General features: G+C 39.8%; 1 protein-coding gene across 1 annotated transcript; it reads right to left on the bottom strand.

Moving 5' to 3' along the window:
- Nucleotides 1-2410: 2410 nt before the first annotated feature.
- On the bottom strand, nt 2411-20477 carry tmx3a (thioredoxin related transmembrane protein 3a). Its single transcript, XM_060905636.1, has 16 exons — nt 20447-20477; nt 20253-20307; nt 19716-19755; nt 19508-19631; nt 14718-14763; nt 13946-14026; nt 11699-11798; nt 10105-10182; nt 9950-10016; nt 5199-5297; nt 4515-4572; nt 4365-4418; nt 4223-4279; nt 3011-3140; nt 2870-2938; nt 2411-2743 (listed from the first exon to the last, which is right to left on the bottom strand). Exons 1-16 carry the CDS (start codon nt 20475-20477, stop codon nt 2549-2551), a joined length of 1284 nt encoding a protein of 427 aa, XP_060761619.1. The 3' UTR covers nt 2411-2548.
- Between the last annotated feature and the right edge of the window lie 1932 nt (nt 20478-22409).

Below are 22409 nucleotides of genomic sequence, written 5' to 3'. Positions count from 1 at the left end.
CGTGTGGGTTTCCTCCGGGTGCTCCGGTTTCCCCCACAGTCCAAAGACATGCAGGTTAGGTTAACTGGTGACTCTAAATTGAGCGTAGGTGTGAATGTGAGTGTGAATGGTTGTCTGTGTCTATGTGTCAGCCCTGTGATGACCTGGCGACTTGTCCAGGGTGTACCCCGCCTTTCGCCCGTAGTCAGCTGGGATAGGCTCCAGCTTGCCTGCGACCCTGTAGAACAGGATAAAGCGGCTACAGATAATGAGATGAGATGAGGGCCACATTACTCAATTCTGATTGATCAATCAAGGAGGGCTTTTTTCCTTAAAGTGCATATTACAGGTAAATTCAGGAGCAAGATCAATGTAATTCTCCTATTTTATATTAAACTTTGGTCAAATATCTGTCACATTTTGCATTTTGTAAAATTTTTTTACTTTGCACAATACCAGAAAAATCCAGTTGAAATCAAGCCATTTGAGGCGAATTGGTCCGCCTCTGAAAAAACTTGGCGTTTGGATTTCCCAGGAAGCATTGATTTTCGTGACGTCGCGTGCGGGACGCCTCCTTCTGAATCCCACGTCAGCGTTGGTTTGTTTATGAGAAAACAACCTGGTGGTTTTCTGCAAATTTCTTCAACGTTATCGAGTAATTATTAAAATGGTTAACAGATGTATCGTAGGAGGGTGTAGCAACACCAATCTTGATGGGATTAGTACTCATCATTTCCCAAAAGACCGGACAATGAGAGAGAAACGGGAGCGCTTGGTCTACACAGGCTGTGCACTGAAACCGTGCAAAGCTCGCGCAGCCTGCTGGCGCTTCTGCAGGTAATGTCATGAATCTGGCTCCAGACTCCCTTGGGATTTTTCCAGACACGTTTTGTTATTTTATTTTTTTCTGCTTTAGACAGATGGCCTTGTGCAAAATTACCCTTCTGGATGAGTGTGTAAAGGGACATATTTTCATATAAAAAAAAAAGAATTTGGTCCAGGATATGCACTTTAACACGGGGCCGTATTTCTGAAATGCTATTGGCTAGTTCGTTGCTTGGTTACAGTTACAAAAATTAGCAAATTTTGTCAACAAAATGGCTTTTGTAAAGAAGTTCCAATAAAATTTTGTAAACCACTTTCAAAATCCTCGTCTCGTGTCGCCATGTCATGATGAAAGACGCTTTAGAAACTGATTCAAACATGCAAGATAGTCTCGCGCCCTGATTGGTTCAGAAAACGTGAATGACAAATGTTGTGAACTTGAATGGCTTCCGAAGTATGAATTTGGCCCAAAATATTATAAACAAATAATCGTATGGTTCCTCGTAAAATTAAGAATCAATTTCACTCGTGATTTCGAAGTTTTGAAATTTTCAAAACTTTGAAATCACTCGTGAAATTAATCCTTAATTTTACTCGGCCCCATACGATTACCTATACAAATTACACCAAAAAACAAGTGTTTAACTATAAATAGTACATTAAAAAGCTGAGTGCAAAGGTTTTCACACCCTTAGAACAAAATTAAGGAAACCAAACAAATTAAACCTACAAGCTCGACTTTAACATTACTGACATTTAATGTGTTTCTGGCTTCACAAATGTTCCTTTGTTATTACAAACAACAAAAAGTCATCAAATCACATCAAGTAGCATCAGGTTAGATATTAAGACAAAAAAATATATTGGCTCAAAAGTTTGCACATCCTATATTAGTAATGGAATTTAAACACTTTACTAACATGTATTCCCATCCTTAGCTTTCAGAACAGCCTCCGACGTGTTCCATAACCTCTGTAATAAGAAGGTAGTAATAAAACACTCCCCCCAAAAAAAAACACATCATAAGATTAAAATAATACTGTTGCCCTTTAAAGTGGTGAGTAAATTAACCACAGAGTTGTGACCCCAAAAAAAAAGCAAAGCAGAACAGGAACTAAGTCATTTTGTGGCTGTTCCACAACATTAAAATGTAACTATAAATGGATTTTTAAAAAAATGTATGATGTGACATTCTTAAATAAAACACGCTAGTGTTTGGCAAAAATGGTTTGGTTTTAGAGGAATAAAACACTTCATTCGGTGCTGTTACTGAAAATATAATCAACTTTAAGAGGATAAGAGTAGTTCTGTAATATAAATCGTGACACCACCCTGTTGTTGATTGTTTTATGATATCATCACGACACAGCGTGTTTTATTCCTTACTTCAAGCATGATGTTTAAAACTGATGCTGTGGTGCTGTTATGATGGTGCTGTTCTTCAGAACAGTGTTACCGCGTGCAATACGAATTACAAATCATAAATTATGTGAGTTTTTATTATTATAATTGGAACATCCAAGTGTCCAGAAATGATTAATGAATTTTAATATGATAACACAGTGGTTCCCAGTAATGTAGCCTATTTCACTGAGTTATCTGCTTTAAGACAGTTAATTAAATGAATTTGTCTCACTAACAGCCTCTTGCTGAGATAATGCATGTGTTTGAGAGCAGAGAAAGCAGTAAAATGTTTAAAGTAATGGCAGTCGGGGAGCAGGACTGTGCCATGTTTGTGGTCACGTTAATCTTTTTTCTTGGCTTCAGAGTGTTTCACTGCTGCTCGCTTCTTGTGAGCGACTGCAGGACGAGTGCCATCACCTGCTTTTTCATCATCCACTCGCTTGGCTGTACAGATTCCCATGACGATGAATCCAATCACGACCAACGGCAAGGAAATTAGAAAACATGTACCAAAGGGAGCTGATGCGAAACTCGTCTGGGGAGAAAGAGAGAGCTTTATGAAGTCACATAGGGGAAAAAAATACGCTCTAAATATTTCTCCAATATTGGCTCAGTGAGATGCATCTTTACTTCCCGTTCCCCTAATGATGCAGTGCCTCACCTTTAAAGCAGACATCGCACGATAATAAAGTCTCTTTATCCTCTGCAGGAATCCGTTCCCTCCAAACAACTGAAACATACACACTTTGTGTTAAATACAAGGCTGAGAAAAGACTTAACGGAATCATGGAAGTGATCAGACCTCAGATTTTCCAGTCAGGATACTGTTGAGGAACTGGAGAAGATCTTCAATGGTCTGAACTGTATGTCCAGGGAGATAATATCCATCGATGGACATGTTCATCACAATGAGAGAAGGCACTGGCAACTCGCTGAGGAAAGGAAAACAATGATACACTGTTATCGTTAATCATTACAACATACACAATTCACAGAAATTCGGAGACGTTAAATATATTTTGAAAGGAAGATGAAAGCTGAGCTGCACAAAATCAGGTTCCACATCCAGGCATTTCGCTTCACGTGGGGCGAGACAGAGTCACCGGCCTGTGCATTGTGCTCCAACTGTGGATCCCTAAATCTTAGCTGCTGGTCAAATATACTATGAGTATCAGGTTCTGCAGAAGCCATTAGCACAGAACTTGTGCTGAGGTCCTGACCCACCAAGGCCATCATCATAAGAGCTATCGAGCAGCCACAGCCCCCAGTGGAAACATCTGCAGGTGGTTTATGAGAGACTGGGAGGTATTCGTAGACCTCAAGCGCCATATGAAGTTCCTTAGCCTCAGGAACTTCTACTGTGAGACCAGACATTGTGCTGCTGTGTGCATCTACCAAGCAAGTGGATCTCAGCTGGAGCTCAGCTTGGAACAGGCCTTTGAAAGAAAGCTTGCCAAGTACAAAGGTCTGGTCAGCGACTGCCAGTGGGTCAGCTGGAGGGCAAGATGCTTGCCAGTAGAGGTTCTTTGCCAGGGCTTTTGCTACTCCATCTCTGTCCAGAGCCCTCAGCATCATAGGAGTGGAGAAGCTAAGAGTCATCCATTGGGGTACTAACCATCTGAATACAAGCTAGGGTCTGATCAGCACCTCGAGGAGGGTGTTTGATGTTGAAAGACCTGACACAACTGGATTTCTGGAACATCACAGACAATGTGTCCAGAAGCAGATATTTTGCACCATGTCTTCAGGTCAAGCCCATGATATCCATTTCTTCACTCCGTCTTATGGCTTCAAACAATTCACTGATCTTGAAACCTTATTTTGCTAAGTGACAAATATACAACAGCTCGAAATGGTACATATGAAATATACCATAAAGCACAAGATCATACTGTGCATTTGTCAGATCATTTCCCTCTCACATGCAGCCCAGAATTCACGACCAATCATAAGAAATATCAGAAATCTGTTTCTAGCTCAGAGTATCTCCTCACACCCAAATCATCCTGCTCACCCCATTATGATGCCGTTGATGTAGTCGTTTCCATCCACATAGCCAAACTGGAAGTTCCTTGAATGCACACAGATGGACAATTTCAACAGTCGTCATTTTATCCCCAAATCTTCGGTCATTAAGTATTTTCCTGGCTACTCACGTGCTGTACTGGTCACTGTATTCTGTGGCCACCTTTTCCACAAGGCCCTTATAACTAAAGAGAGCCATTAGCAGAGAATATGAGCAGTGTACATTTTTCAACACAGAGCATGGTATATTTAATAGTGGAGAAATGAGGTGTGAGTTTTACCGAATACTTTCGACACATGGGTTTTTCTCGTCCACCACAGCTACAGCTACAAGTTTAGCTGTCAAGAACATGAGACACACAATGAAGTATGAGATCACAGGAGATTCACTTCGAGAAAAAAATTCATTCGGACATGTTTGTCATGACTACAATGGACCTTATTTATCAAACTTTTAGTTGAGTTTTGTTTAAATGTTGGACAAACTGAACTAAAGTAGCAATCAAGTATCAGCCAGATTTCTAAAAGTTTCAGTGATTACCTGCGTATGTTGAGCCATAAATAACCAATCACGTTCACAGAACAGCTAATTTGCATGTAATGGCACCTACAAAACTCCATAAAAGGCAACGAGGACAAAATGACAACTAAACAGCAAAAGAGCACCTCCAGCTTAGCCACCATAGACCCAAATGATTTCGTGACTACTTTTACAGGGTGTCATTACTTTTGCTTTGATTAAACAGCTAGTCTTGTTTGTCTTAATTTATGGATTTGTTTTTCGGATCGCTTTCTTTCGTCACTGAAATGACAGAGTTTTATAAAATGTTTCCGAAAATATTCGTAACAGTTGGTAGAAGAATGCAGGTCCATCAAAACCGTTTGCTTTGTTATGGATATAAAATCTCTGCTGTCTCTGCAGCCATGTGAAGTGTTGACTGTGTTGTGTTGGCATGTAACCGCACTTCGTTCGCCCATCTGGTACAGCGAGAAGCTGTCCATCAGGAAATAACGAGGGAAACGTTCTCGGTTCACCCAGGAGGAAAGATTCCCATCACGTACCTCTGGATGGAAGAAACAGCACAGGAATGAATTCAAGAAGATACAAATTTATAAATACATTAAAGTAATTTGTAAATTAAAGACATTTTTATTCCTTGAATTATAAATCGCTTGATATGAAAGAAACAATGACTCGTTACTGGGGCAGTACCCTCTAAGGTACTGATTTGTACCTTTTCTATACTGCTTGGGAACATCAACTCAAAAATCAAAGTCCTTCCCGTGCCACAAGGCACATTGGGCAGCGCCAATCTCTGTTTCAGTAGCCCTCGGCCTCTCACCTATTACACGGCCAGGGTTAAAGTGGAGGGCTGGAGCCAGGGGGAAGGGTTTCCTTAGGGCTGATGGACACCCTGTGCAGTAAGGAAACCCTTCCCCCTGGCTCCAGCGACACATGGCCCTTCTGGTCATGTCTTAACCATATGAGGACTGCTGTAGGCCACTGCAAAACCAATCTAGTGAAGTGGGGGTATAGACAGAATGACGACGCCAGCTGGAGCAGACTATGCAACATCTACTAGTTTACCCACATCTACCAGATCCCTGCACCCAAGAAGACCTGGAAGTGTTGTCCCCCTGTGTGAAACAATGCGTCCAACACTGGATACAGACAGTTTAATCTAAAGTTGTTGCATAGTGACTCAAGAAGAAGGTTGCCTCTGGCAACCACGAGAGTTTGACTCCCTACTCACATCTGTATTGCAGCGCCTCACCACATGCCAGTAGGTACCATTTTTACGATGGTCCTTGGTACGAGCCGAATGCAAGTAGAACTCATGATCTTCCGGTCGAGAGGCGGACACGCTAAGCACTATGCTGACTCACGGTTCTTGGGAACGTACCTTTCTGGCCCTTAAAAGGAACACATAGTTACCTTGAAGTCCAATGATAAACCCTGAGGGGTACTTTAGTGTAAACTGTACCTTGGGAGACAGAATGGACTCCTACTGTACCCCTATTTCTGACAGTGTATCTACTGGTTTTAATCTCAAGAAATCCAAATTCTATGAATATACTGTAGAATCTGAAAACGCCCCCCAACACTACACTTAAGTCCCGCCCCTTTTCCCCAGGTAAAGTGGTATGATAACAGAAAACATTTGCATACTGGAACATAATTGGCTCTTCAATTTTATGATGCGGTAACACTCATGATTCAGTTATTTGTCAAATCACTGCTGTTTTTATTTTAAAATTATTTTAAATCACGCTTGTAAATTCATCGCAGAGTATATTAATCTCTGTATATCACATGTTGTATAATATCGATATCACAGAGCAGGTAATCAGATATATGATATGATATGATATAATCTGCACCTTATCAAGCTTTCTTTTATTACCAGCAATGCTGAAACTGGCAATGATTATAGTTGTGTGTAAAGTAAATAGTCCACGAAGACAATAACTGCACAAGGAAATGTTTTTTTAAGAAGCAGGATGCTTTGTTTAAGTCAGTTGACTAAGTGGGCGGATGGTGGATGATGTCACAGACCATACAGTTTCATCGAGTTTTGGAGAAGCGCAACATTTTTCTTTTTTTTGCTTCATAAAAGTTTCGGATGAACCTGATAGAGCAGCAAGTGGAAATGGAAATGTTTAAATAAAGAAAGAAAGAAAGAAAGAAAGAAAGAAAGAAAGAAAGAAAGAAAGAAAGAAAGAAATGCCTCACTTCTTGGACCGAGAAAATTTGTGGAAGATTAAAGGTATGTAAAAAGAGCATGTGGTTTATAATTATTTAACGTTTCACAGTCTACATTTCACGTGCGAATTTTTTTTCACAGCATATTCATTTTCATAGTCGTTTTTGTTTGTATTGTTGTGTTTTTCCACGTTAATTTTTAACAGCATGTCGTGCGTCTGGTTTTCCATCTTATTCACATTCACATGTGAGTTTATAATGTTTCATTTGTGAATTATTTTCACCGTTATAGCAGCTCACGTATTTGAGACCAATTTCCAGATATGATCATGTATTACTCAGATAATCACACGTGAAATATTACAGTGGTGCTTGAAAGTTTGTGAACCCTTTAGAATTTTCTATATTTCTGCATAAATATGACCTAAAACATCATCAGATTTTCACACAAGTCCTAAAAGTAGATAAAGAGAACCCAGTTAAACAAATGAGGCAAAAATATTATACTTGGTCATTTATTTATTGAGGAAAATGATCCAATATTACATATCTGTGAGTGGCAAAAGTATGTGAACCTCTAGGATTAGCAGTTAATTTGAAGGTGAAATTAGAGTCAGGTGTTTTCAATCAATGGGATGACAATCAGGTGTGAGTGGGCACCCTGTTTTATTTAAAGAACAGGGATCTATCAAAGTCTGATCTTCACAACACATGTTTGTGGAAGTGTATCATGGCATGAACAAAAGAGATTTCTGAGGACCTCAGAAAAAGCGTTGTTGATGCTCATCAGGCTGGAAAAGGTTACAAAACCATCTCTAAAGAGTTTGGACTCCACCAATCCACAGTCAGACAGACTGTGTACAAATGGAGGAAATTCAAGACCATTGTTACCCTCCCCAGGAGTGGTCGACCAACAAAGATCACTCCAAGAGCAAGGCGTGTAATAGTCAGCGAGGTCACAAAGGACCCCAGGGTAACTTCTAAGCAACTGAAGGCCTCTCTCACATTGGCTAATGTTAATGTTCATGAGTCCACCATCAGGAGAACACTGAGCAACAATGGTGTGCATGGCAGGGTTGCAAGGAGAAAGCCACTGCTCTCCAAAAAGAACATTGCTGCTCGTCTGCAGTTTGCTAAAGATCACGTGGACAAGCCAGAAGGCTATTGGAAAAATGTTTTGTGGACGGATGAGACCAAAATAGAACTTTTTGGTTTAAATGAGAAGCGTTATGTTTGGAGAAAGGAAAACACTGCATTCCAGCATAAGAACCTTATCCCATCTGTGAAACATGGTGGTGGTAGTATCATGGTTTGGGCCTGTTTTGCTGCATCTGGGCCAGGACGGCTTGCCATCATTGATGGAACAATCAATTCTGAATTATACCAGCGAATTCTAAAGGAAAATGTCAGGACATCTGTCCATGAACTGAATCTCAAGAGAAGGTGGGTCATGCAGCAAGACAACGACCCTAAGCACACAAGTCGTTCTACCAAAGAATGGTTAAAGAAGAATAAAGTTAATGTTTTGGAATGGTCAAGTCAAAGTCCTGACCTTAATCCAATGGAAATGTTGTGGAAGGACCTGAAGCGAGCAGTTCATGTGAGGAAACCCACCAACATCCCAGAGTTGAAGCTGTTCTGTACGGAGGAACGGGCTAAAATTCCTCCAAGCCGGTGTGCAGGACTGATCAACAGTTACCGCAAACGTTTAGTTGCAGTTATTGCTGCACAAGGGGGTCACACCAGATACTGAAAGCAAAGGTTCGCATACTTTTGCCACTCACAGATATGTAATATTGGATCATTTTCCTCAATAAATAAATGACCAAGTACAATATTTTGGTCTCATTTGTTTAACTGGGTTCTCTTTATCTACTTTTAGGACTTGTGTGAAAATCTGATGATGTTTTAGGTCATATTTATGCAGAAACATAGAAAATTCTAAAGGGTTCACAAACTTTCAAGTGCCACTTTGCATGAAGTGTACATGATTTTTATGGGATGATCATATCATATTATATCATATCATGTTATAGAGTCAGGGCGGCACGGTGGTGTAGTGGTTAGCACTGTCGCCTCACAATAAGAAGGTCCTGGGTTCGAGCCCCGGGGCCGGCGAGGGCCTTTCTGTGTGGAGTTTGCATGTTCTCCCCGTGTCCGCGTGGGTTTCCTCCGGGTGCTCCGGTTTCCCCCACAGTCCAAAGACATGCAGGTTAGGTTAACTGGTGACTCTAAATTGAGCGTAGGTGTGAATGTGAGTATGAATGGTTGTCTGTGTCTATGTGTCAGTCCTGTGATGACCTGGCGACTTGTCCAGGGTGTACCCCGCCTTTCGCCCGTAGTCAGCTGGGATAGGATCCAGCCCGCCTGCGACCCTGTAGAAGGATAAAGCGGCTACAGATAATGAGATGAGATGAGATGAGATAAACCAAACTGGTTCTTCAGGGCTGATGAAATATTGATCTGTTCTTCTCTTTCGTCACTATTTACTCTGCTGACATTCCTCAGACCCAGTAAATGTGAAGTGGGTGATGAATAACATTGTGTCTCTGTAGGAAACGGAGTTCTTTGTTCTGCTAAACGGCTCTGGTACTGATGGATGTCCTGACCATCCATGTCGTGACGAACTCCTCTGACACGACCGTGTTCCGTGTCCAGGTGCAGTGTACCGATCCATCCCTGCTCAACTTCTGGCTCCAGAAGACGTTCTACAATAACAGTGAGATGCAGCAAACGAGCATCACGATGCAGCAGGACAGCACCAGCGTCGAGTTCATCCTCCGAGTGCTTCATCGCTCCTCACGCCTCCCTAACGACTACTATCTGAGCCCGTTCCTCGTGACCCTCTGTTTAGATGCTCTGGGTTTTCACTACCAGATTCCTCGACAGCCCAATTGGGACGGCACCATCCGAGAGGCACTGAGAGGAAACCGATTACAGCTAACGCGCGATTATACATTCCCCTAAACGGATGTTTACGGTTTGTCCATAAACATGGAAAGGAGTTCTCACCACTGTAGATGGCGTAAGATCCATCTTTGAACACGACAACAGAAGGAAGGTCTTGCAACGTGACTGCCTGAAATTCAAAACAGTTTCTTTTCACTGGACTTGAACAACTCGGCTCAAATAAAGAGCATACATGAAGAAAAAAAAAGCGTTTTCACCTGCGGTACAACGTCCACGGTGGCTGAGAAGAAATAGTTGTGGATCACAAATTCAGATGCCACTTTATAAAACTGGCCCTGAAAGAAACAAAGGGAGAAAAAAGAAAATGGATGAGGATGTAAATTCCTGAAATTTTTTTTTTCTTCTCAAGTTCTCATTTTCAGTTCAAAACTTGACGGAACCTTGACAAGCGTGTTACATCGGGGTTTTTTTTTTTTCTTTTCATGCTCATTATTTTATTTTCTAAACAGCCTGCATATTCCAATGTACCTTTAAATAATAATTAAAAAAACAGACACTAGGCTGGCGGCACGGTGGTGTAGTGGTTAGCGCTGTCGCCTCACAGCAAGAAGGTCCGGGTTCGAGCCCCGTGGCCGGCGAGGGCCTTTCTGTGCGGAGTTTGCATGTTCTCCCCGTGTCCGCGTGGGTTTCCTCCGGGTGCTCCGGTTTCCCCCACAGTCCAAAGACATGCAGGTTAGGTTAACTGGTGACTCTAAATTGACCGTAGGTGTGAATGTGAGTGTGAATGGTTGTCTGTGTCTATGTGTCAGCCCTGTGATGACCTGGCGACTTGTCCAGGGTGTACCCCGCCTTTCACCCGTAGTCAGCTGGGATAGGCTCCAGCTCGCCTGCGACCCTGTAGAACAGGATAAAGCGGCTACAGATAATGAGATGAGATGAGATGAGTGTCAGTGCTGTAAAGCTTTGGACGTCATCCTGTAATCTTTCCCACACTGAATATTCCTTATGTTATACAGTATTCTAAGATTATTACTAACGTTATAAGAACATAATGCATATTATTTGAAATATTCTAACATTTCTGACAAATAATTAAAAATGTACAAAGTTACAGAGAACCAGTGTCATGTCAGAATCATGAATCAATGAATTAAATATTTTTCTTGTTTATTATAAATGTATACATTTTGCTTATTCATGTTTTTTTGAATTATTTTTTTCAGCACATGTTACTACCTCATCTGCTTGGCTTTTAGAAAATAGCAGACGTTAGAAACATAAACATCATGTAAAATAATCAGCCATGGAGTACCGTGATGAAGCTGAGTCACTGTTACGACTCCGATGTTGACTATTTTCCAATAACAGCATGCCACGGTAGTGTTTTATTCCTCTTATATGACAACGACACTGATAATTTTACATTTGCTCCAAAACACAAAACAAGACACTGTATAGCAGAAGAGATCTTCGTGATTGTTATCTCATGAGCCTTTTTTTTTATTATTATTTCTTCTTTTAATATATCATATATGTAAATAAACAAGTCTTTACTTAATTAAGGTGCTCTACAAAATGGCTAAGCAGTCCAGTCCATTAAAGGCTTAATGACAGATGAGGGACTCGTTTTGAAATCTGGAGTTTACTTACATCCAATAGCGTCCAATAATTATTTTATTTCTTCAGTGCAATCACTTTGAACCAAATAATCAGGTCCAATATATGATCTGGATCTAATGGAAATGTTTGCTTCTGTGTCTGAAATATATCAGGGTGTACTTCTCGAATGTTTGGTCAGTGTCATGTGCTTTAATTCATAGTGTTTACATCTATTGTTTACAGATGGCTTACCTTAAGCGGTGACCTCCCTCCGATGTAAACAAAGAAAAGCTGATGGTGGCTCAGGGCGTGCTGGAAGAGCCGTACGCTGGTCAGAACTCGCACAGAGGGACTGGGTCAAGCAGAAACAGAGAAATTCCACTTGTGTTTATTATATTACATTACACACACTCACCAGCCACTTTAATAGGAACTTGTTCTTGAGTCTAAGATTGTGGAACCCAATGTGTTCTTCTGTTTTCTGTTGCATGCTGAGATGCTTTTCTGCTCACCACGGTTGTAAAGAGTGATTATATGAGTTACTATAGGAGTCCTTCCTGGCAAAAAAAAAAGCTCGAACAATAAATCTGTCCATTTTCCTCTGACCTCTCTTATCACTAAGGCGTTTGTTTCCGCCCACAGAGCCGTCACTCACTCATTCACTCGGTGTTTTTGTTTTTCGCACCATTCTTTCTGTGTGAACTCTAGAGACTGTTGTTTGTGTCTGAAAACCCCAGGAAGGAGATCAGCAGTTTCTGAAATATTCAAACCTCATACTCATCTGGCAAAAAAACCAAGACCCATGCCACAGTGAAAGAAATTCACACTTCGCTGTGAGATCACAATTTTTCCTGTTCTGATGTTTGAACGGTGGTGCAAGTGGTTAACACTTTCACCTCACAGCAAGAAGTTTCTGGGTTCGAGTCCAGTAACTGACAGGGGCCTTTCTGTATGGAGTTTGCATGTTCTTGTTTTGTGGATCCACGAATTTAGTTTCACTTACGTTAACATTGTGAGATACAACATTTGGCCTTGGTGGAAGTCTGTGCTGAAAGGGGAACTGAAGGCAAATTTTTTATTATCAAAATTCTATTTCTCATTTTATTAAATATCGGAATGCATGTTTGATCGCTATTTTGTCGCTGCAAGTTATGAGTGTTTGAAATATGCTCTGTAATATATCAGTCCGTATGTCAAAGCGATGGCTGTAAATGAGATCCGTTGAGACCTGTGCGAGACATCGTAGGACGGAAGTAAAACGTACAGCAGAAATCAAAGTGACCGACATCTGCCAACGTTGTCAAAAGACGCATGCGCCCTCTTTCGAATGCTGACGTAATCAAGCCGGAAGTTTTGTTTGTTTTGATAGCAATCAGGAAAGTTTGAAAAAAGTCGCCAGTAATCGTCATTTAAACTCGTTTTTGTGCAATATTTCATTTGGAAAACAGTTTTCAAAATGGCGGCGCTGACACCTGGCTGACACTTGACGTTTCGAAGTCTCGCACAAGTCTCGTGAAGATCGCGCGGATAAGCGACACCTGCCGTGGACCAAACGAACTAAATTCAACATGGCTAAACACCAAATAGGCCGATGAGTATCATATTTAATTGCAATTAGTTGCCAATAAGGGTGGCACGGTGGTGTAGTGGTTAGCGCTGTCGCCTCACAGCAAGAAGATCCGGGTTCGAGCCCAGCGGCTGGCGAGGGCCTTTCTGTGTGGAGTTTGCATGTTCTCCCCGTCTCCGCGTGGGTTTCCTCCGGGTGCTCCGGTTTCCCCCACAGTCCAAAGACATGCAGGTTAGGTTAACTGGTGACTCTAAATTGAGCGTAGGTGTGAATGTGAGTGTGAATGGTTGTCTGTGTCTATGTGTCAGCCCTGTGATGACCTGGCGACTTGTCCAGGGTGTACCCCGCCTTTCGCCCGTAGTCAGCTGGGATAGGATCCAGCTTGCCTGCGACCCTGTAGAACAGGATAAAGCGGCTACGGATAATGGATGGATGGATAGTTGCCAATACAAGTCATGATATACTGTAAGGTTACTAAAACTGAAAATGTAATTGAATAACACATTAATTAAGAAATAAAGCAAGTTTAAAAATGACTTCAGTTCTCCTTTAACCTCCTAAGACCCAAGCTGTTTTTTTACATGCATTTTTTATTTCTTTTTGCTATTTGGGCTTATTAGAACCTGATTAGAATAAAAACTAAGCATCATCTTTGATAAGATGTACTTTTTGAGAAAAAGTATGTCCACATATGTGGATTCTTGTTCTGAATTTCTAAAAAGTGCTGTCCACGTATGTGACCGATAGGCCCTAGGAGGTTAAAGTCCAGTAGATGGAAGTAAAGTTCAAGGATAATAAAACATAACCTATCTGACTACAAAGATCAAGCTCATGAGAAAGTGAGACATCCAGGACATAAATGAGCACCAGAGAAGAGAAGAAAAAAAAACACATTCTGTAAGATATTAAGTTTAAAAAGTACATCGATTTACCCAGATACTCTGTTGGTGAATTCAAGGATGGCATCTTTTGTCCTCTGGCCGTTGTAGTGAAAATGCTTATCTCCTTTTATACTTGTGGAGAGAAAAAAAATCCCATAAAATCCAGTTATGGAGAGATTACAGTGTGCAATGTGTAATATCCAAATACAGAAATAGATTACTCTGTTGCTCAAGAATGTCTCATTTGTAAATGATTACCACAATAACTGTGTAATACTGATAGTGCGGAAGCTTTCAGTATGCAGATGAGCCTCTAACTGATCTGTAAATATGTTAGTGTGTGAAAAAAAAAGCCAGATGAAAGCTTATATGTGTTCAGATGAATTCAGGAGCGAATCATTTTGGTCGGGATGAGATGATGGGATGACGTTCTGCAGTGCGGTTTTATGTATTAATTAATAAATCCAATAGCAACATGGAAAAATGACTTTCTGTATATCAAAGCCCTGATAGTAGAGGATTTTTTATATATGTTTTTCTGCTTTATATCCAGTTTGAAGGGAAAATACAATATTTTTTCTGTCACTAAAATGATTGTTAATTTGAGGGTCTTATAGTAATGATACTGTACGTCAAATGTTTTACTTCATCTCAGAAAAAAAAAACCAGACCAAAAAGTCCTGATAAAGAAATATAAGCCTGCAGATATGGAAATAATTGATTTCTGTTTAAAAAAAATCTTGTTAAAAATCAATATCTGATAAGCTTTTAAATGATGCCCAATCATATCCGAGATTATAATGAAGTTCTTTCAGGCACTTACAAGATTATAGATGGATATCCACGAAGATTAAACTCTGTCACAGCATCTAAAGAAGAAAGAAAGGAAAAGAAACGACACCTCAGTTTTCAGTTTGTTAGAAAAGCTCAGGAGACTCCAGCGTTTTCTCAACCACTTATCAGTTCTCAGTTAGCTCATCTCGATTAGCCAAATCTGTGGCATACGGATACAATCACTGTACAACAGAAATGCATTTGAACATGTATCCATGTTGCCTCGGCTGTCAAACACAACGTCAATAAACAACCGTAGGCATCTCTGAGCTCAAGTATGAGGAAGAGGGCAGATAGCTCTTTTCTCTGAGTGTGTTACGCAGTTGGAAAAAAGACAAAGGTTGGTTTCACTTGCTTAGACGGAAACACGTGCTAGCCTTCACCCTCTCCAGCCAGTAGCTATCGTTTGATATACAGAAGCAGCTGGTGGGTGGGAATTAGAAGTAGCACATGACCAAATTAGGAGGAAAATATTCGGATTTACTGTGTAATGCAAATTTATGACCACAAACGTGGCACAAAGTAGTTATGGTTACTGTCGGCGTATCCATGCGCCGTTGGCATTTTTTTTGTGTCATGTTGGCTATTTTGATAAAATAACCACGAATAATGTTCTTTCTGAAAAAAAAGACAAATTCTTCAGATTTACTGTTTCATTTCCAAACACTAACCCGATATTTATGAGCGTGCTTATTTTTATTAATGTTTATTGCTGAAGTTTACTGACTTCCCTTATATAAGTGAGTTTAGCTTAACATTTTCTCAGGACACAACAACAAAGTTAGCTTTTTACGTCATGCTTTACTTCACGATTTCCATTATTTCCTTTATTCCATATTATTACAGCATTAGCATTCGCATTAGCTGACGTTCTAAAACCATTAAAGGAACAGTCCACCGTACTTCCATAATGAAATATGTTCTTCTCTGAATTGAGACGAGCTGATCCGTACCTCTCCGAGCTTTGTGCGACCTCCCAGTCAGTCAGATGCGCTGTTACTCCTGTTAGCAATGTAGCTAGGCTCAGCATGGCCAATGGTATTTTTTGGGGCTGTAGTTAGATGCGACCAAACTCTTCCACGTTTTTCCTGTTTACATAGGTTTATATGACCAGTGACATGAAACAAGTTCAGTTACACAAATTGAAACGTGGCGATTTTCTATGCTATGGAAAGTCCGCACTATAATGACAGGCGTACTAACACCTTCTGCGCGCTTCGACAGCGCATTGATACCTTCAATCCTGTTTTCCCCCTCTCCCCCTCTCCCCCACCCCCCTGACTAGACTGTGTTCCAAGGAGTGCAGGCTATTTGTCTTGGTGGTCACGTTGGTTGTATTGACGGAAGTTGGGGGGGGCGGGGGAGAGAAAAAAAACAGGAGTGAAGGTATCAATGCGCTGTCGAAGCGCGCAGAAGGTGTTAGTACGCCTGTCATTATAGTGCGGACTTTCCATAGCATAGAAAATTGCCACGTTTCAATTTGTGTAACTGAACTTTGTTTCATGTCACTGGTCATATAAACCTATGTAAACAGGAAAAACGCGGAAGAGTTTGGTCGCATCTAACTACAGCCCCAAAAAATACCATTGGCCATGCTGAGCCTAGCTACATTGCTAACAGGAGTAACAGCGCATCTGACTGACTGGGAGGTCACACAAAGCTCGGAGAGGTACGGATCAGCTCGTCTCAATTCAGAGAAGAACATATTTCATTATGGAAGTACGGTGGACTGTTCCTTTAAAGCTGACATAAATCATGGTCTTTAATTTTGCGTTAATTGCAATACTATTTATATGAATATTAACTCATAAAGACCTACGTTAACTAATACTTATACCATCCATAACTTATATTAAAGTCTATTCGGATAAATACAGAGGTGATTTTAGAAAATCGCGTGCGCACTGATTGGTTGAGAAATCCGGACGATTTCTCAATAATTACCTCGAGTGACTCGGCAAAATGGCGGCTGATCGCTTCGTCTCCGTAAGTGAGGAAGAATTACAAATGATGAAAGAAAGTGCTGTTCCTAAAATAAAAGCACTAAAGATGGTCGGAAGTTTGGTCTAAAACTATTCAAAGGGAAGGTGGAGTTGTGATTTATTTTATCGATTTCAAAACAAAGGATTTTATGTGACTCGGTGTAAATAAGTGGCGCAAGTCTGCGCCACAAAGTTATTACATTTGTATACTGCTTTTGAAGACTGAAATGAATTTTTTTTTTTAAATACGATTTTTAAAAATAATCACCTGTGTATTTATACTATAACAATTATCCGCTTCCGGCTCAGTGAATATCAGCGAATAATAACCTCAACTTCACCTTACTTATTATTTTTTATTTTTTTATTTTAAGGATAACCCCTTGAGATGTGGCATCTCATTTTCAAGGGGGTCCTAATAATTATTTAAATTATAATACATAGGGCCAAATTACTCAATTCTGATTGGTCAATTAAGGATGGCTTTTTTCCTTAACACGGGGCCGTATTTCTGAAATGCTATTGGCTAGTTCATTGCTTGGTTACGTTTACAAAAATTAGCAAATTTTGTCAACAAAATGGCTGACTCAGCAATGCTGTGTTTCGCTAAATTTGATGAAGAAATGATAAACCAATTGAAAACTGCAAGCAAAAATGAAAATACCAAAAAAGTTTGAATTTTTGGCTTTCCGTGTTTAAGAAATGAGCCGCAGAAAGACAAATAAACTGCATATGAATGCTGTGAGTTAGACAAGGTGCTATCGCAGTTTTTTTGTGTCATGATGAAAGATGCTTTAGAAATTGATTCAAACGTGCAAGATAGTCTCGCGCCCTGATTGGTTCAAAAAACGTGAATGAAAAATGTTGTGAATTTGAATAGCTTCTGAAGTATGAATTTGGCCCAAAATATTATAAACAAGTAATCGTATGGTTCCTCGTAAAATTAAGGATCAATTTCACTCGTGATTTCAAATTATTATTATTATTATTATTATTATTACTTTTATTATTATCCATACACATTCCTTTTGGGTGTTCAACGCGTCTTCTCTTTCAAAATTCTCTCAAAATCTTCCGTATTTAACAAAGCAAACCTGGCGGCCATTTGGGGACAAACAAAATTTGGGGACGTTTTGTTTGTGAATGTGTCTCTATAATAAAAAGAAAATCACATGTTGGCTTGAAGATATGAAGTTTATCTTCTCGTGTTGAAAAACTCGCACTTTTCATATGCAATACTTCGCGGATCTGAGTGACTTATTTAAAGAATATCGGCTGACTTTTTTCGAGGTCTATCAGATATATTCCATTCAGCGAGCATGATACTGAATGAGTTGAAGACGAGTAGCTGAATGGAATATATCTGATAGACCACGAAAAAAAAACAGCCAATATTATTATTATTATTATTATTATTATTATCCATGCACATTCCTTTTGGGTGTTCAACGCGTCTTTCTCTTTCAAAATTCTCTCAAAATCTTCCATATTTAATGAAGCAACCCTGGTGGCCATGTTTGTTTACAAATTGTCCCAGTCGCTCACTCGCTAGCGTGGAAGTTTTACGTCTCCGATGTGTGACGTCATGTTGTCTTGACAACCATGCAGTATCGTAAACCATATTCAACGCTCATTCTCCATTGGGTAGAGTGACGTAATACACGTAGGATAAGCGATACGCTAACAATATTGCATGCTATCAAACCAAATGAATGAAACCCACTAGAAGGGAATAGAACATTTTTATTCCATCGAAAAGGTGTCCTGTATGTAAACAATCACCGATATTCACTTCACCTTCAGCAAATAATCATTAATTATCACTGGATGCACATGGTATTATAATTTCAGGGCCAGAAAAATGGAAATACTGTATGTACAAGCCTGAAACAAGGAACCTAGTGAAATATTTTGCATGCAAATATTGCAGATAGCAGTTTTTCTCATGTATTCTTATTCTTCTTATTATTATTATGGGCGGCACGGTGGTGTAGTGGTTAGCGCTGTCGCCTCACAGCAAGAAGGTCCGGGTTCGAGCCCCGTGGCCGGCGAGGGCCTTTCTGTGCGGAGTTTGCATGTTCTCCCCGTGTCCCCGTGGGTTTCCTCCGGGTGCTCCGGTTTCCCCCACAGTCCAAAGACATGCAGGTTAGGTTAACTGGTGACTCTAAATTGAGCGTAGGTGTGAATGTGAGTGTGAATGGTTGTCTGTGTCTATGTGTCAGCCCTGTGATGACCTGGCGACTTGTCCAGGGTGTACCCCGCCTTTCACCCGTAGTCAGCTGGGATAGGCTCCAGCTCGCCTGTGACCCTGTAGAAGGATAAAGCGGCTACAGATAATGAGATGAGATTATTATTATTATTATTATTATTATTATTATTATTATTATTATTACATTCCTGGAAGTCTTGAAAGTCTAGCATTTTTTCAACATTATATCACAAACTGCAGCTTTAAAAAAAAATCACCATGACAGGATTTCAGTGTAAAGACAAACGAATAATTTTGCCACTCAAGCGAATGAAAATGCTGGCCGTCCATCTGGAGCTTAATGTGAAGAAGCTTAATGTGGAGCAGGAACTCAGTGCTGAAGGGTTCAGACTTTCTTAACTAATCTAATTATCAACTCCGCTGTAGACTGATATGGGACAGTGGGATTGGTTGTCATGGTTTAACCCATGCGTCTGATGTCTAGTTTTTAAAAATTAGATAAGATTCCTACACCTCATACATAAACACTATCATATTTGTGATATTAAATGCTTTATTATTGATGTATTGATGTTAAATTTGACTCACCGGTGTAGATGGTGGCGTCCATTTTGCCCACATTGACATGAGAGCCTTGACTCTTCATCTCGGCCGCGAGGTCGTACCATATCGGATCGAATGTTTTACAGTAGTCACACCATGGTGCGTAAAACTGTAATGCAGATCAGATCAGATTATACATGGTGCATGTGTAGCTTGATTAAAAAAAAAATTCTCAGATTAAAAATGCACTCACTTCCACTAGCCAGGGCTCACTCTTACGCATCTCATTAAATCTATATATTAAGAAAAAGCAGCATGAATGAAGCACATTATAACTTTACAGCTGGAGACAGATTTCTCTCCAAAATCAGCTTTTATAAAAATAATTTTCAGCCGCAATCAAATCCAAACATTTTCATATCCAAACATAGGCCAGGTTCCAGATTTCAACTTAAATCCAGATTTATCACTGTACAGGACATGCTTTAATTATTATTCATTTATTTTGCACAGCCATTACATTAATTCACATTAATAATAATAATAATAATAATAATAATAATAATAATAATAATAATAATAATAATAATAATAATGTAATTAACAACTCTATTATTTAATGAATAATTAAATGCAGTGATCAATGCAGATTGTATTTATTTACACATGATTGACTATACAGAGGCTGTATTAATATACACGTGTGTCATTAATCATGGGAATTAAGGAAAGCTGTAACTTTAAAGAATGATCTCTTTATACATGACTCTGCTGCCAGATTTCATCCTACCTGTCATCGAGTTCTTCGACGTACGCTGCCGCAAGAGTAACGCTCCCTACAAGTGCTGCAAGATCAAGAAAACACAAATAAAGCAGCTGTCGTTTCACTGTAGACCTCAGAAAGCAGTGATGACTTGGAGAAACTTTGATAAGTTTCACTCCATACGCATCCAGCAGTCTAAGATTGATTCATTTTGAGCCAACCTGAAAAGAGGACGTGCCTGACGGTTGCCATGATGGTGTTTGGTGATGAAATGAGTGGAAAGTGTGAAGAAGAAGAAGAAGAAGAAGAAGAAGAAGAAGAAGAAGGAGGAGGAGAAGGAGAAGAAGAATGTGGCATAATTATTTGGCAGCACACTAGTGACCCAGTGACCAGATTAGACTGGGGGATTAGGGACTGAGGCCTTGCTGCAACCCTCTGTTCCAAAGTGTGTGTGTGTGTGTGTGTGTGTGTGTGTGTGTGTGTGTGTGTGTGTGTGTGTGTGTGTGTGTGTGTGTGTGTGTGTGAGAGAGAGAGAGAGAGAGACATATTCCATTTTCTTCTCACACATTTTTAAGACCTGTTTTCTCTTCGAGCTGCTGTGAACATCCTCTCGGACATTTTACAGCTCTGACCCTGACTCTCTCTCTCTCTCTCTCTCTCTCTCTCTCTCTCTCTCTCTATCTATCTATCTATCTATCTGTCTCTCTGCCTCGGTTTGTCTTCATGCTGATTCTGTCTCTGAGTGCAATTTTTGTCCACATATGTTTTGCATTCTTACAAAACACTACCCTGGTACTTAACAGTGCTACAGTTTTAACAGTGAATCCAAATTGTGAAAAAGAGCAGCACACTCTCCCACAACATTCTGTGTTCAGCCCCCTTTTCCTCTCCATTTATAACTTCTACAGATATTCATTTGTTTATTGTTTATTCATCTTTAATAATTGCTTTGTCACTGTGAACTAATGTTTAACAGATAATCATCATAATAGTCCTTCATTAATGATTTCTGTGTGTGTGTGTGTGTGTGTGTGTGTGTGTGTGTGTGTGTGTGTGTGTGTGTGTGTGTGTGTGTGTGCACGCGCATGCACTTTATTAATTTATGGGGTTTCTTTTGCATATTTATTTCCGTTTGAGTTTTTTGTGATATGTAACATAAAATATATGTAGATGGTTTTGTGTGCTGTAAATACTTTTTTAAACATGTAACAGACTTTGAAATGTATTTATTTATCATCATGTCTACTGTATTCATATAAAATGCATTGTTTTAGTTAGTTTTGTGAACTTTAGGATACATTTGAAGAAAAGAAATATGTATAGCCATTGAGAGTTTGGTCTCAAAATATTTATTTGTTTGTTTGTTTACTTATTGACTTGTTTTGTATGATGTGATTTTTTTCTGTATGTATTTATTCCATATATGTTATTTTTGTATTAGGAGGAGGAGGAGGAGGAGGAGGAGTGCTGTTGTTGTTGTATGTTGTAAACTATTCTCTCATTTCAGATAAAAAAACAGTATGACTATCAACAAAACATTTTTGTAATATGCTAATAATTTCTAGTTTATTTTTAAGACTAGGATGAACAGATGAATAGTTCATTAAGGCTGAGAGAGAGAGGTATGGCAGAGCAATAGGGCCAGGGTTTTATATTTTATTTGGAAACTTCTGAGAAAAAAAACTCAGAATTTTTGAGATTAAAGTCAAAATTTTCGAGGAAAAAAGTCAAAAGTTTCAAGAAAAAAGTCGAAATTTTTGAGAAAAAAAAAGTCAGAACTTTCAAGACAAAAGTCAAAATTTTCGAGAAATAAAAAGTCAGAAATCTGTAGAAGGCGGGCTTCCATACGGAAGTGACACTCACTCGCGGCCGGTAGACATGAATGGCTGAGACCAGAGCCATGGAATTCAGAGTTGTGACAACCGGGGTACAGGAAGTCGGTTGGTGATGTGATTCACGTAGATTCAAATACTTCTAGGCAGCGGCTTTCTGTTTGCTAGAGACTAACACAGAACCACTACATAACAAGCAAAGATTAAGTAGAAACGAATTACATGTGATTCTGTGCCAAGATTGCAACGATCTCTTTGTTATTAAACCCAATCCCGAAATAACATTTGATTAAGTCGTCCATTTCAGCAGCACTAAACACAGTAGTAGCAGACTAAGGCCATGTACACACGT

Source organism: Neoarius graeffei, chromosome 23 (genome assembly GCF_027579695.1).
Source record: "Neoarius graeffei isolate fNeoGra1 chromosome 23, fNeoGra1.pri, whole genome shotgun sequence".
In the NCBI taxonomy this organism is placed as follows: Eukaryota; Metazoa; Chordata; class Actinopteri; order Siluriformes; family Ariidae; genus Neoarius; species Neoarius graeffei.
Note: the sequence above shows the minus strand (reverse complement) of the source record. Positions and strands in the feature narration are given on the sequence as shown.

Excerpts from the sequence above, each read along its gene's own strand:
- tmx3a (XM_060905636.1), bottom strand. The coding sequence starts at position 20,477 with ATGGCAACCGTCAGGCACGTCCTCTTTTCAG. Across the intron at positions 5,298-9,949 it reads ATCTTACGCCATCTACAGTG|AGGTACGTGATGGGAATCTT; the intron begins GTGAGAACTCCT and ends TCTTCCATCCAG. Across the intron at positions 2,939-3,010 it reads TCCTGACTGGAAAATCTGAG|TTGTTTGGAGGGAACGGATT; the intron begins GTCTGATCACTT and ends TGTATGTTTCAG.